The sequence below is a fragment of the Prionailurus viverrinus genome, chromosome D1 (genome assembly GCF_022837055.1).
Source record: "Prionailurus viverrinus isolate Anna chromosome D1, UM_Priviv_1.0, whole genome shotgun sequence".
Taxonomy (NCBI): domain Eukaryota; kingdom Metazoa; phylum Chordata; class Mammalia; order Carnivora; family Felidae; genus Prionailurus; species Prionailurus viverrinus.
This window is the reverse complement of record NC_062570.1, coordinates 106,277,475-106,294,065: the sequence shown is the minus strand read 5'-3', so window position 1 is coordinate 106,294,065 and position 16,591 is coordinate 106,277,475. Positions and strand designations below refer to the sequence as shown.

Here is a 16,591-nt window from a genome sequence, read left to right as displayed (position 1 = left end):
GACCAGGTCTTGATACTAGTTGTTATATCCACGAAGTCCAGGTATATAGTAGATGTTTGCTAGTTTCTTACAAATTGGACAGTATTCTTTTTTTTTTTTTAATTTTTTTTAACGTTTATTTATTTTTGAGACAGAGACAGAGCATGAACGGGGGAGGGTCAGAGAGAGAGGGAGACACAGAATCCGAAGCAGGCTCTAGTCTCTGAGCTGTCAGCACAGAGTCCGACGCGGGGCTCAAACCCACAAACCATGAGATCATGACCTGAGCCGAAGTCAGTTGCTTAACTGACGGAGCCACCCAGGCGCCCCTGAACAATATTCTTAATATCAGCAGCTTTTTATTCTCTTTCCTTTTCTTGACCACTATTATTTTAACTTTTTTAGCTGTCTTGCCTCTCCATATTGTCTCTTATGCTGCTGCTTCTGCTTGGAATTCTCTGTTGAATCTTTCTTGTTGAAATTCTATTTATTTTTCAAGGCCTAACTCAAAAGTCTCTTCTTCACCTTCTTTTCCTAAAAGGCTTCTCTGGTCAGTCCAATGTTACAAAAATAATAAAAATAATAATAATTTTCCTTTTATTTTTACTACTGTTTAATTGACACCTACTTTGTGTTAAATATTTTCCTTCACAGCGGCCTCCAAGGTAATATTATTCCCAAGTTAAAGAAGAAGATATTAAGGTTCAGAGAAGTTAAATAGCTTTCCCAACTATTATTAGAGCTGAAATTTAAACTTAGGTATCTTTGGCTTTAATTAGGCTATTGTTTTTCCTCCCTACTAATTTATGCATTCTCCTTTTTGTTGTAGTTGTTATAGTTGGTTGAGAATCTGATACAGATCTTTGTGTCCCTCATGGTGGCTTTATCAGTCAGTAAATATTTGTGAAATGAATGAAAAGGGAGGTTTATATTAGAAATGCTTAACAGGTTTTGGAAATAACCCTTTTAAACAGAAGAATGGACAGCTTCAGAATGAATCTAGTACTCACTATATCTCTGTATAGTGAATCAGAGTATAGGATAGATAAGATCCTTAAAACTGCATCAAAGCAGTGTAGCTCAGTGGGTAAGAGCATTAACTCTGGAGTTGGTGTAGAGTTCTGGGATTCTTGTCCTGCCTTGTCCTGCAAGTTACCTAACACCTATTTTCTCATCTATGAAATGGTGATTAGTACTTACCATTTAGAATTGTTAGGGTTGAGTAAGATATTGAATATAGGAGTTGTTACCTGACCATATAGAAATATGCCATAGGGAATCGCTTTTTTATATTAACCTGTTGTTTTTCCCATTCTCTGTGGTTTGATTTTCTGTTGATTTATCCACCTTGAGTGACAGCTCTCTCCTTGCTTATTACTGAATACCCTGAATAAAGAAAGGATACTTTGTTTCCTTCTACTTGTATTTTATATTCTTAATATATTTGAGGATAATAGCGGCTCAGTAGAGATGATTGATACATCTTTCGTGGCAGGGAGTCGTCGCATGGTGGATGTCATGGACGTGAACACACAGAAAGGCATTGAAATGACCATGGCTCAGTGGACACGCTACTATGAGACCCCAGAGGAGGAGCGAGAAAAACTCTATAATGTCATCAGCCTAGAGTTCAGCCACACCAGGCTGGAGAATATGGTGCAGAGGCCCTCCACGGTTAGTCTGATCATTTTTTCCACATTGTCATTGTCACCAAGAGAGTTGTTTATATACTGGGAGAATTTATAACTTTTTTTTTATGTTTATTTATTAGAGTCAGTGGGGGGCGGGGCAGAGAGAGAGACGGAGAGGATCCCAAGCAGGCTCCATGCTGTGAGCACACAGCTTGACTCCAGGCTTGATACATGAACCATGAGATCATGACCTGAGCTGAAATCAAGAGTCGGACGCTTAACCAACTGAGTCATTCAGGTGCCTCCTAATCATTCTTTTAAAATCAAGATCTCAGCCTGGGTGGCTGTCATTGAAGCTTCTTACTCTTGATTTTGGCTCAGGTCATGATCTCACTGTTTGTGAGATTGATCCCCACATCCCCCTACACACTGACAGCACAGAGCCAGCTTGGGATTCTCTCCCTCTCTCTGCCCCTTTCCTGCTCTCTCTGATCCTCCCCCTGCTCTCTATCCCACACCCCAAAATAAAAAATAAACATTTAAAAATAAATAAAGTCAAGATCTCAGTGTTTTATTCTATCTCCATTTAATTATCCTAATTGCATCAAAATTATGATAATTGCTTCTAATACTGTTATTTTATATATACACCTACATTCAGCTTACCAGTAAGATGCATTGTTATTATCACTAAGACATTGATATGTACAGACCAACGGGAAAATGTTCTTAGTATTTTACTATTATTACAATGTAATTTTTTGTCATTGCTTCTTGTTACTGGAGATGGCTACAGCTAAGTACAGAATTTCTTATTAAGGGGCACCTGGGTGGCTCAGTCGGTTAAGCATCTGACTTCGGCTCAGGTCATGATCTCACAGTTCATGAGTTTGAGCCTCACGTTGGGCTCTGTGCTGACAGCTTGGAGCCTGGAAACTGCTTCGGATTCTGTGTCTCCTTTTCTCTCTGCCCCTCCCCCACTCACACTCTGTCTCTCTCTCAAAAATAAAGATTAAAAAAAAATTTTTTTAATTTGTTAAGAAAACTTTTATCTCCTTAGAATGATAAAAATCCTTTTATATTATAATTTGTTTGGTCATGTGGAAATATAGGAAGACAGTTAGAATTTAGTCTTGTTATTAGCCAAACATGGTGCACTTAATAAGTAAAGAATATAGGGCACCTGGCTGGCTCAGTTGGTAGAGTATGCAACTCTTGATCTTGGGGTCATGAGTTCAAGCCCCACATTGAGCATATAGAGCCTACTTTTAAGAAAAAGTTTTTTTAATGTACAATTCAGTGCATTAAAATAATAAGAGAGGAATGTAAGAATCACAATAACATTGTTTATAAATTGTTTTTAATATTGCTTATAAATTAACACTGTTAATATTTTTAGAATTTCAACTTAAAAATAAAGTGATTATAGCTATAAAAGTCAAACATTCATACTTTTCTGTTCTTAAAATTTAGAACTATGTCATTCACACATGAAGCCTTTTTTGTAACATTCTTAATTTATTCACTTTTCTTCCTAGCTTTAATGATAAAAATCCATCATTATATAACAGGAAAATAATAGACCTAAATGGAGGAGTGGAACTATGGAAGGGCTCAGAAAAGGAAATTTTCTGGAGGACGCAGAATAATGCACCAATATTTTTTAGGGACCTAAAACATGACTGGAAAGATTGAGCTATTACCAAGGTCACTTCCTGAAAGCGGGAAAGCTTTTGATGACTTGCTATGTAAGCAATAATATGCTTATTCTGCTGGGGTATTATTTATTTATTTACTGGAGTATTTTTCCCCACAGTGTATCCTTCCATTTATTTAGGTATTTTCTAACATATCTCAGTAATGCTTTTTTATTTTTATTTTTTATTATTCTTTTTTTTTTATATTTATTTATTTTTGAGAGACAAATTGTGAGCAGAGGAGGGGCAGAGATTGAGAGGGAGACACAGAATCCAAAGGCTTCAGGCTCTGAACTGTCAGCACAGAGCCTAACATGGGGCTCAAACCCACAAACTGCGAAATCATAACCTGAGCCAAAGGTGGATGCTTAACCAACTGAGCCACCTAGTCGCCCCAATAATGCTTTTTTAAAAACCAACTTTATTGAGGTATAATTGACATAAAATATACTCATTTTAAGTATACATTTCAATGAGTTTGAACAAATATACTTATTCTTGTAATCTTTCACATAAACCACATAATCTCTTATTCTCTGTGACATTCACACCTTCAGAGTTAGCGTATTATTGGTTCAAGTGCCCACCATGTGCTGAGCACTATGCTAGGTGCTAGAGGACCTGTGGAAGGTAAGGTTATTGTCATTCTCACAGTGCTTAAAGTCTCACGGGGAAGAAAGACCAGAGGATAGACGTTTCTATAAGCCACACTAATGGTAAGTGCTTCATAAGTGAATAAACATAGAGTGTGGTGGGGGGCAAGAAGAAGGACCCCCCCCTAACCTAAACTGGATGAGAATTAGGGGAAACTCTTTGGAGGAAGTGATATCTAAGCTTGACATGAAAGAAATGAGGCAAAGGGAATGAAAACCAGAATTCCAGGCAGAAGAAGTAGTATGTGTAAAAGTAGGTGCAGTGGAAGAGGAAGGTGGGCAACCTTTAGGTGCCTCTTGGGGTGTTAGCATAAAATGGGATTTTCTGGTAAGGAGAGAGATTGTTTTCTGCTGTCATTCCAGCAGTACCTGAGAGGTAGCTGGAAAGTAACATATACAATGTGCAGATTTGTTTGGTGGTGGGAAAATCAGTTCATGTAAGGCTGTGAGCTTTTTTTGTGAAGCATATGAATAGATTAGGTCCTGGGTATCGGACTTCTTACCAGTTTGGCCCTAGTATTGATGCAGAACAGGTAGAAACTGGTGATTACCTCTTCTGGAGACTTGCTCTCACATGGATCGGGCCATTTAGTAAAAGGCCTACCCAGAGCCTAAAGATTAACCGAAGGAAAAAAGTATGAGTCCCATACCACAAGACGATACCTAATAATACCAAAAAATGAGAGGCCAGAATGAGTGACTCAGTGCTGCAGGTGAGAAATTCTGGCCAAAGAAATTCAGCTTTCTCTGAATGAAAATTGAGAAAAAAATACTCATGTGTTCTTAACCCTTCTTTTCCCCATCCAGACATAAGAGCTTATACTGTCTTGAGCAAGTACAGTTATTCATTATTCTGTTGAAGTGTTAGCAAAGGAGAGGACCATGAGATAGAAGGTGCTGACCACTACATTAAGAGAACAGAAAGTAGATTTTGTTTGAGGGAAAGGAAGGAAGTTGGAGTTCATTCAGTGTTTGAGACCCAGTGGATGCTTGGTTAAAACTATTGGCTCCCTGAGCAGAAATCTTTGAAGTGCAGCCACAAGTTAACTTCATGGTTGCTCTCAACTTGCATGTCATTGGTGATCCCTTCCAGCCTTGCTCCCACGGTTTCCTAGACACCTGCCTCATATCATTATGCACAGATTGTATGCATTTGTCCAGATCTATATTGTCAGGGAAATAAATTATTAAATACAGGTATTGTTGTAAAGCTTACTGTATACATATGTTTTATAGCCTTAAGTTAGATTATTTGTAGTGTCAGTACTATACTGGACTCATGTTTTGGCTCACATTTTATCTACCTGAGACTGTTTCTTGGAGGTCAGTGGTTGGGTAATGCACACATTTGAAGGTAGAGGACATGTTATAGTTCAGTGTAAAGTGCAGATACGTTCATATTGCTTTCACTTCTTTCAGCACATATAATTTAAAATAGATTACCAAATATAAAAGATCTGTATGCTGAAAACTATAGAAAAAGATCTGTATGCTGAAAACTATAGAAAACTTACAAAGGAAATTGAGTAAGACACAAAGAAATGGAAAAACATTCCATGCTTGTGGATTGGAAGAACAAATATTGTTAAAATGTCAATACTACCCAAAGCACTCTACATATTCAGTGCAATCCCAATCAAAATTGCACCAGCATTCTTCTCAAAGCTAGAACAAACAATCCTAAAATTTGTGTGGAACCACAGAAGACCCCGGATAGCCAAAGTTATGTTGAAAAAGAAAACCAAAGCGGGAGGCATCACAACCCTGGACTTTAGCCTCTACTACAAGGCTGTAATCATCAAGACAGTATGGTACTGGCACAAGAACACATAAACCAATGGGATAGAATAGAGAACCCGGAATTGGACCCACAGACATATGGCCAACCAGTCTTTGACAAAGCAGGAAAGAGCATCCAGTGGAAAAAAGACAGTCTCTTTAGCAAATGGTGCTGGGAGAACTGGACAGCAATATGCAGAAGAATGAAACTGGACCAGTTGCTTACACCATACACAAAAATAAACTCAAAATGGATGAAAGACCTAAATATAAGACAGGAAACCATCAAAACCCCAGAGGAGAAAACAGGCAACAACCTCTTTGACCTCAGCTGCAGCAGTTTCTTGCTTGACATGTCTCCAAAGGCAAGGGAAATAAAAGTAAAACAAACTGTTGGGACCTCATCAAGCTAAAAAGCTTCTGCACTACAAATGAAGCAATCAACAAAGTAAAAGGCAACCAATGGAATGGGAGAAGATATTTGCAAATGACATATCGGATAAAGGGTTAGTATCCAAAACCTGTAAAGAATGTACCAAACTCAACACCCAAAAAACAAGTAGTCCTGTGAAGAAATGGGCAGAAGACATGAATAGACACTTTCCCTAAGAAGACATCCAAATGGCCAACAGATGCATGAAAAGATGCTTAACATCACTCATCATTAGGGAAATGCAAATCAAAACCACATTTGAGATACCACCTCACACCGGTCAGAGTGACTAACATTAACAACTCAGGAAACAACAGATGTTGGCAAGGATGTGGAGAAACAGGAACCCTCTTGCACTGTTGGTGGGAATGCAAACTGGTACAGCCGTCCTGGAAAACAGTGTGGGGATTCCTCAAAATATTAAGAATAGAACTACCCTACGACCCAACAATAGCGCTACTTGGAATTTATCCAAAAGATACAGGAGTCCTGATTCATAGGGGCACACGTGTACCCCAATGTTTATAGAAGTGCTTTCAACAATAGCCAAATTATGGAAAGAGCCCAAATGTACATCAACTGATGAATGGATAAAGAAGATGTGGTTTATACGTACAATGGAATACTATTTGGCAATGAGAAAGAATGAAATCCTGCCATTTGCAACAACGTGGATGGAACTGGAGGGTATTAAGCTAAGTGAAATAAGCCAGTCAAAGAAAGACAAATATCATATGTTTTCACTCATATGTGGAACTTGAGAAACTTAACAGAAGACCTTGGAGGAAGGGAAGGGGAAGAAATAGTTTTAAACAGAGAGGGAGACAAACCATAAAAGACTCTTAAATACAGAGAACAAACCGTGGGTTGTTAGGGGGTGTGGGAGGGGGGAAATGGGTGATGAATATTGAAGAGGGCACTTGTTGGTATGAGCACTAGGCGTTGTATGTAAGTGATGAATCACAGGATTCTACCCCCGAAACTAAGAGCACACTGTATATACACTATGTGTTAGCTAACTTGACAATAAATTATATATGTTTTAAAAAATACAGAATTATACATTTAGCCACATGTATTTTTAATGACCAAGTATTATGTTCATGTAGTTAGTGATAATAAAAACCAAGTGATGAAAGATGGAAAATAAAGGTGAAATGAAAATGAAATAAAAAATAGATTACTAAATTCTGCTAACATTATCTCAAGAAATTTTAACATGTATTTACATGTAATCCTCACAGTATCCCTTGGAGTTAATTATCCTCATTTTAGAAATGAGTTCCAGGGACTTGCATGTGATCTTGAGAAAACATGACAGACCTGGAACTTCTGATTCCTAACCTAGTAGATTCTACATTGTTCATGTAGGGCTACAAATCCCTATTGGATTTGTTTCTTTTTCTCCTCCTCCTCCTCCTCCTCCTCCTCCTCCTCCTCCTCCTTTTAAAACTTTGGATGTCTTAGCTGCTCTAACAGTTCACTGTGTTACATCTCTGGTAAGTTTAGAAGTACCATCCAGACAGCACCTTTGATTGAATTAGAAAAATACAGTTGATTATACCAGTATTGACACAGAGGGGATACTACTGTGTTATTTAATGACTTCATTTTCATTAGTGCTATCTTTGTGGTGTTGACAGGTCCATTAGCCTTTATTCTCATTGAAAAATTATTTCTAGAAGGTTTGCCTGTCGACCCTAAGATTCACCAACAGATTGTTTTATTTTGTTTATAATTAAATTATAGTCTTTCAGTGTGTATTTTGAGAAATTCTGTTTTTCTGGACTTTAAAGTTCTCTTCAATCCCAGTCCTTCCATTGAATCCTAAATGTTTCCTTCTCCTTTTTAAAGGTGGATTTCATTGACTGGGTAGACAACATGTGGCCGAGGCATTTGAAGGAAAGTCAGACTGAATCAACAAATGCCATCTTGGAGATGCAGTACCCCAAAGTGCAGAAGTAAGTGGCTTTCCCTGCATTTCCTCAGGTGCATCACCGGGAAACCAGAGTGATTGCAAGGAATGGTTCCTCCCTTTGGAGCCTTGGTCTGTGTCCTAAATGATCAAAAAGATGAATTCTTTAAACAGATTTTACAGTTTCAGAGGGAAGAGTATATATAACGGTGTCATAACCCACAATTACATAGTTTAAAGAAAATGTGTCGTTCTGGTAACATGATGACGCAGTTGTGCTCCTCTTACTGACTGCGAATTGATTATGTGGAAGGTGGGGTGCACAAGGCGAGAGTGTGGTATTGTGGTGGGGCATGCTCTCTTTTTCTCATCGATGCACTAATGGCTGCTGTTTTTTTTGGGGTCAGGTACTGTCTGATGAGTGTTCGAGGCTGCTATACTGACTTCCATGTGGACTTTGGTGGTACCTCTGTTTGGTATCACATCCATCAAGGGGGAAAGGTACGGTCATAGTTGGGATGGGGGTTGGAATCTGAAGCTGGTTATATGTCTCTGCTTCAGTTCATGCATGCCTAATATACCTAGAAATGAATCTGCTAGGAAATTGTCCCCTATTCTAGAGAGAAACGTTGATTACGTTGACCCTTTTGGCTTGACTTCAGTAGGAATTCGTATTCTTCTAGTCTGCTGTCATAATACCAATATTGGCATAGTACTTAGTAAACCTCAGCAGCCTTATTTTTAGATTCCCAAGGCAGAATTCTCCACATGAAGACAAGAAAGTGGTTTTAGGAAGACAAGACAATTTCTCTACGTGGAAGTGTAATAAAGTAGTAGATGGCAACACAAATTTTGTATAGATTCAGGATGAAATCAGCAAATTAGAATCCAAACCACCTTTCCCTATTTTGAAGGCATTGATCTGAAATGTGGCCAGAGGAAGCCTTTAAGTCCTCCCTAAGGATGTGAATAGATTTTGAAAGATTATTCTCATTCGTAAAGAACTGTATTCCAGCTTGTCAGATTGTTTCTGAATGCTGTGTGAGAATGGAAATCTGGGATTAATGTTGGAGGTTTGTAGTATTACGCTCTTATTATTAGTTACCCTTTTTTCCCTTGCTAGAAGTAGATGCGTTTGTGAGAGAAGTAGAACTGGAATGAAAACACATAATGCTTTTAAAATGTGAGGTCCTAATTTAGAACAAGTGGACCTCCAAATCCAAAGTCATTTTGTTTGCTTTGGATCCATTTCAATGGTATCTCAAGTTTTGTCCTTTTGGTCTTGGTTACTACCCTAGAACAAAGTAAGCTAGGCCTGTCTCTAGAAGATATTGTACCTACTGTATTTCTTAGGACTGTAGAGGCCAGACAGCCAGGGGCAAGTAAGGGACCTCCTAGGTAACAAACTGAATGTCCCTCTTCTCCCTGAGTCCTGGATGGGTTCTGGGTTCTACAGTCAAACTCCAAGGAAGCCCTAAAGCCATTTCATCAAGTGAAGGACAGAAAATATCTGCTTCCTTGGGGCCTCTAGAATTTCCCAAATGGTCAGGTTCTGTAGGCTAGGAGGACTGCTTGCTGCTCTTCTGCCTGTTGGCCTTAACTTTGTACCTGTTTATCAGTTGAGGGAGACGACTGGGTCATGTCAATGGCTGTTAACAGACTGAAGTTTTTTAACTCACAGGTCTTCTGGCTCATCCCCCCTACAGCCCACAACCTGGAGCTGTACGAGAATTGGCTGCTGTCAGGGAAACAGGGAGACATCTTTCTGGGTGACCGGGTATCAGATTGTCAGCGCATTGAGCTCAAGCAGGGCTATACCTTCGTCATTCCCTCAGGTAAGCAAGATGGGAAAAAATTAGTTGTTTACTCTAGCCACTAGAATTAATGGATTACCACCAAGAGTGGTTGTGATGCTGGGGTGGACAGAAAACAATAGTGTCCTTTCCTGTCATTATGGATTAGATGGTAAGAATGTGGATTTTTGAAAAAGGCACTGATTTTCCACTAAAACCAGAATTGTCAGTGGTGGCTTCTCACAGAAGGTCTACATTTGGACTGCACATTAGGTCTAGGTAATCAGAATCTCTAAGGATAAGACCTGGTCAGCAGGCAGTATCTAACGTCTGGGTGAAAGAGACCTACTTTCTAAGGGATGTCTATGAAGGCTGGAGTGTAGTAACATCAGTGATAATTTTTAGGAGGTCACTAGTTACAAAATAAGTATTTACAGCACAGATTTTGAAGTCACAGACCTGTATTAGAATTCTGACACTTGTAAAAAAAAAAAAAAAAGAAGAAGAAGAAGAAGAAGAATTCTGACACTTGTTTACCTGCTAATACCTTTTTGGTCAAATATTTAAATCTCTGTCACATTTTGTTTTGAGGAGTAAATGGAAATACATGTCAGCTCTTGTACTGCACCTTCACAGTAGGTGCTCCTGTAAATAGAAGCAGCATTTGTTAAGCTTACTGTATGCTAAACACTTTACGTGCATTTTCTGATTTAATACTTACTAGTAACCATATAAAGTTTAATTTTTATAGAGGATATTGAGGCTGCAAGAGATTAAATAACTTGACCAACCACTAAGTAACAATCAGAGTAAAAAGTAGGATCTAGGAGTATTATACTAGTTCTCTGAGAGAGCCATGTTGTAATGTGTGCTTACAGTCACTACCCTCCATTCCCTTTCTTCTAGGCTGGATTCATGCTGTGTATACTCCTACAGACACATTAGTCTTTGGAGGCAATTTTTTGCATAGTTTCAATATCCCCATGCAATTAAAAATATACAACATTGAAGATCGGACACGGGTAAGTAATTGTATTATGTAACAGTTGGATGTGAAGAGATTAACTCCATTTAAGCCAGATGTTAGATTCACTGGTAGTTTATCTCAAAATTTCAAAATTTTTCTTTGAGTTAAAGTGCAGTGTTAACATTTCAGGGACACTGAGAAAAAGGTTTTAACAAGATCTACCTGCTTATTTTGGGGAACTCTAATTCTTTAAGGTTCTTGATATCTTGGATTTTTATAAGGCTAGAGATAGACATTTGGTAATCTTTTGAGCCATGTTTTTAATAGGTATGCTCGTAGAATAACCCAGTGTAATGGGATTCATCAAGTCAAGAGTCACAACTTTGAGTGCATGTATGTATCTTTATTCTGATTATTGTCTAACATGTGAAATGTTGTACTTTTCTTTTTTAATGTTTATTTATTTTGAGAGAGAATAAGGGAGGGGCAGAGAGAGAATCTCAAGCAGGCTCTGCCCTGTTAGTACAGAGCCCGACTCCAGGCTCAATTTCAAGAATTGTGAGATCAAGACATGAGCCGAAATCAAAAGTTGGACACTTAACCGACTGAGCCACCCAGGTGCCTCTGTACTTAATAAATAAATGTGCATACAGCTTTTCTCAGCTGGGGTTCCATGAGAGAATTAAGTCTTTTAGAAAATGATATGTGTGTCTTATTCTCTTGGTTTTATTTCCCTAGGATGTTACATAGCTGATACCATTCTAGATATATAGGAGAAAAAGTTCATTACATGTAGTGGGTACCCTAGCAAGAGTTGGCAAACTTTTTCTGAAAAGGATCAGAGAGTGAAATACTTAAACGAATGAGCATGGCTCAAATAAAATAGAATTTTATTTATGGACACTGAAATTTGAATTTCATATAGTTTTCCCATATCCCCAAATGCTCTAATTTTAGGGTTTTTTTTCAGCCATTTAAAAATGTAAAAACATTCTTAGCTCACAGAAAAACAGGCAGCAGACCAAATCCACTAGCTGCTGTTTGTTGGCCAACCCATGTCTTGGGGAAACAGGGCTTAATTCTTTAGCAGAACCCAAGTTGGTGAGGGCTGAATTATATATGATGAAAGTATAGATGTTGTAGACATTAAACAGCAGTTAGAGTATAGAGCCTTTAGAAGGCATGATGTTCTCACCTTCTTCTCAAGTAGTTCAACATAATAGTAATAACAACAACAACAACCATGTTGGGGCACCTGGGTAACTCGGTTAAGCGTCTGACTCTTTTTTTTTTTTTTTTTTTTTTTTTTTTTTTTTTTTTTTTAGTTATCTAATATTCTGTTTCTTTTACTTTATACTTTTCATAAATGTTGTTTTTTTTTTTTTATTTTTATTTTTTTTTATGAAATTTATTGACAAATTGGTTTCCATACAACACCCAGTGCTCATCCCAAAAGGTGCCCTCCTCAATACCCATCACCCACCCTCTCCTCCCTCCCACCCCTCATCAACCCTCAGTTTGTTCTCAGTTTTTAAGTCTCTTATGCTTTGGCTCTCTCCCATTCTAACCTCTTTTTTTTTTTTTTTTTTCCTTCCCCTCCCCTACGTCTGACTCTTAATATGGGCTCAGGTCATGATCTCAGAGTGAAATCAAGCCCCCTCCTCAGGCTCTGCGCTGAGCATGGCGCTTGCTTGGGATTCTTTCTGTCCTCTCTCTGCTCCTCCCCTGCTCGTGCATGCTCTCTCTCTCAAAATAAATAAATTAAGTTTAATAATAATAATTACAGCCACGTATGTGAATAGAGATTAGCAAATGTGGGGAAATGTTAATAGCTGGTGAATCTTGAAGAATGCTGTAAGCATTCTTAAACTTTTTGGCAGATTAAAAAAAATAATAAGATAAAACAGAGGGGGAGGCAAACCATAAGAGATTCTTAAGTACAGAGAACAAACTGAGTGTTGCTGGAGGGGTGGTGGGTGGGGGGAGGTGGGTTAAATGGGTGACGGACTTTAAAGAAGGCACTTTTCTGAGCACTGGGTGTCCTATGTAAGAGATGAATCACTGGGCTCTACTCCTAAAGCCAAAACTATAGTGTATGTTAACTTACTTGAATATTAAAAAAAGAAAAGAAAAGAAAAGGAAAGAAAGAAAGAAAGAGAGAGAGAGAGAGAGAGAACTTTTTTAGCAGGTTTGAAAGTTTGCAAAGTTAAATTTAAAAAAATCACAATTTGGGATGCCTAGGTGGCTCAGTCGGCTAAGCATCCGTTGATTTTGGCTGAGGTCATGACCTCACAGTAGTGAGACTGAGCCCCACATTGGGCTCTGAGCTAAGTGTGGAGCCTGCTTAAGATTCCGTCTCTCCTTCTTTCTCTGTCCCTCCTCTGCTTGCTCTCTCCCTAAAAATAAATAAATAATCACAATTAGTGAAGACGTTACAATTTTTAGAAGGAATAGTCATTGACCTGTTTACTGCGAACATGACCAGTTAGCTATTTTGGTGCCTATTTTGAAATATTTATTTTGGTTAGGAGCTATTACACACAACAGTGGTATTGTTCGTGTTCTAGGGATTGCCCTACTTGAATTAAGAAGATACAGTGCTTTTAAAATAAATTTTATAAAAGTAAATTTCTGCTTATTAAGAGTAATGAGGGGTTCCTGGGTGGCTCAGTCAGTTGAGCATCCAACTTCAGCTCAGGTCATGATCTCACAGATCATGGGTTTGAGCCCCATGTCGGGCTGTCAGCATAGAGCCTGGAGCCTGCCTCGGATTCTGGGTCTCCCTCTCTCTCTGACCCTCCCTGCTCTCACTCAGTCTGTTTCTCTCTCTCTGAAAATAAACAAACATTTTAAAAAAAAAGTAAACTACAAAAAATAATTAGTAAGTTTGAAATTATAATCATAGTAAAAATAGTTAAATGTTTCAAAATTATGTAATTTCACAGAATACTCTTATTTAACTCCAAATTATTCTGAGGTAATACCACTTATCTACTGTAAGAATCTGAAAATTAGTTTTTAGAAAGTACTCCCCTTTTTTGGCTAAAAATTACTGTATTATACCCATGATTTAATTGCTTAGTTGCTCAGTTTGAGGGAAGAAAGGGAGAATATGTATATATTCAGTCATAGGTGAAATGAGGTACCTTACCTTCACATGGAGTTTCTTACAGACTGTTAAACTTGTAATAACTGATCTTGATTTACCTAATTTTCTAAGACTTTGTTTTTTGTTTATGAAAAAAATGTCAAATTTCAGTCTAACCACCATATTATTCCATTTTTCCTAAGTATAGCTTAATTCTTTCATTCTCAATAAGGAACTCCTCTGTGTTTCTATAAAATTTCATTGAGTCCCTGCATATGTATGTACAAAGCAATTATTTTTTTTATTGCTTTCTACGCCAACCTTTTATGTGCCAATACCAGCTGGTATCTGGTTAATATATTACCTTACAAAAATGCAGTGTGTTGTAAATTTAAGACAATGTTTTTGGTTTCTTTTGCCATGCCAGTGTGGAAATACCATACTATTTACACGAGTGCTGAGGGGCACCTGGGTGGCTCAGTTGGTTAAGCATCCAACTTTGGCTTAGGTCATGATCTCATGGTTTGTGAGTTCAAGCCCCACATTGGTTTCTCTGGTGTCAGCACAGAGCCTGCTTCAGATTCTCTGTCCCCACTGTCTATCTGCTCCTCCCCCGCTCATTCTCTCTCTCCCTCCCTCCCTCCCTCCCTCTCTCCCTCTCTCCCTCTCTCTCCTCTCTAAATAAATAAACTTTAAATAAACTTGAATGCTGATAATTATTCCACTGGTAGCACTGAAAAGCTCAATTCTGTAAGGTGGATTTTTTAAAAACTCTCTCCCTGCCCCACAAAAAATTTTAGCCCAGTCTTAGAAACTGATATACTCTGTAGTATCTGGCAACATAGATAAAATATGAGGCAAGTTGGGTATGTGATATCTTGGCTGTTATTAATGCAGTCTGATGAGTTCCAAGTAAAAAATCAAAAGTTTAATGATCTACTATATGTTATCTTTTTTTTTTTTTTTTTTTTTTTTTTACTGTCAGTATTAGCTTTCAACAGAGGGCTGTAGAATTTTGGGTTGTCCTGAACTTTTAATAAAGACCCTTCCAGAAAAGTGTTAATACCTGTAAAAGGTGAGCAGAGAGGCCCGTGTATTATATTTAACTTGGGGGCATCTAGTGCCTGTTAATTCTTGTGGTCCCCCTCCCACACCTTACCAAAAGTAAATTAGTTTGACCTTCTTTTAAGCTCTTATTTATTTTTCAGTAGGCTTTAGGCCCAATGTGGGGCCTGAGCTCACGACCCTGAGATCAAGAGTTGTGTGCTCTACTGACTGAGCGAGCCAGGCACCCCCAATTTGACTTTTAAATAAAGGAGGAAAACCTCTTCTAGTTGTTAAAACTGTAGTTGCTTAAGAGACCTCGATTCAGGGGCACCTGAGTGGCTCAGTTGGTTAAGCATTCGACTCTTGATCTCAGCTCAGGTCTTGATCTCAGGGTTGTGAGTTCAGGCCCTCCATGTTGGGCTCTGCGTTGGGCGTGAAGCCTACTTAGAGAGAGAGAGAGAGAGAGAGAGAGAGAGAGAGAGAGAGAGAGAGAGAGAGAGAGATTCAGAGCCTGGCTCCTCTGAATTGGAAACCTAATGAAAGGTACATACCTCTCCTGCCTTGCAATGAGGAAAGTAATCTCCTCATTCCACAGTCCTGCTCCATGACCTAGTGAAGGATTTTAAAAGTGGCCTGGCATCCAGATTTCCTTGATTCAGGAATACTGCCTGACGCGGAGCTTTGAAAAGGAGATGAGAACGTACTCAGGAATTGAATATTCAAAACAATCTTAGAAGTATCGTATGGCTTATCCTTTTGAAAGATGTCCTCTCTAAAAGATGATGGCAGAATATATATAGGTTAGTCCCCATTGTTGATCTTCCTTACTGGTTAATCCATGCTGATTTGCCTTTTCTTTGACTATGCTAGATCTAAAGGGCAGTTCTTTTTATTATTATTCAGCTGGAATAATTTCATGCTACTTCTGGAGGACATGAAAAAAAAAAAAAAACTAAAGACAATGGCTGATTAGGCCATGTGGAACAGTAATCTAATTTGTGGACTTGCCCTTTTGGCAGACTACAAAGTACTGCACAGACAAGCTGAGAGTTGATGGTGGGGAAAATACTGTCTTGTGTCTTAGACTAGACAAAGCTTGAGAATGAGTCTCTAATTATACTTTTCTAACTTCAACTCATGTCCTGTTTTCCATTAGATTCTTTGTTTCCTGGTCTTCTGATTGAGGTTAAAACTGTAGTGAAGGCAAGACTGCTTGGCACGCCTTTATGTCCTAAGAACCCTGAAACCATTTTCTCAAGTATATTGTGTCTTACTCTAACACTTTACTCCCTGTCCCACAACTTTTTTTTTTTTTTATTAAGAGAGTGAGTGTGAGAGCCAGGGAGAAGGGGCATTGGAGAGAGAGAAAGGGAGGGAGGGAGGGAGGGAGAGAGAGAGAGAGAGAGAATGAATCTCAAGCAGGCTCCACGCCCAATGCAGAGCCGGACATGAGGCTTGATCTCACAAGCCTGGGAACATAACCTCAGCCAAAACCAAGAATTGGCTGCTCAACCCAGGCGCCCCCACAACTTCTTTTGATGCTTTCCCAAGACACCTTCTTGGTGGTTCTGAGATACCTTTTAATTTCTAGTGATTGTTTCCCAAGACC

The 16,591-nt window shown here is 38.6% G+C and overlaps 1 protein-coding gene across 3 annotated transcripts in view; it reads left to right on the top strand.

Moving 5' to 3' along the window:
* The window catches only part of KDM2A (lysine demethylase 2A), a 113,751-nt gene that overhangs the window by 69,187 nt on the left and 27,973 nt on the right, over positions 1-16,591 (top strand). For all 3 annotated transcript variants that reach the window (XM_047823475.1, XM_047823476.1, XM_047823474.1), the window contains exons 6-10: positions 1,475-1,653; positions 8,027-8,133; positions 8,495-8,588; positions 9,769-9,922; positions 10,787-10,902. In XM_047823475.1, coding sequence (XP_047679431.1) covers positions 1,475-1,653; positions 8,027-8,133; positions 8,495-8,588; positions 9,769-9,922; positions 10,787-10,902 — 650 coding nt within the window. The remainder of the gene's footprint in view (positions 1-1,474; positions 1,654-8,026; positions 8,134-8,494; positions 8,589-9,768; positions 9,923-10,786; positions 10,903-16,591) is intronic.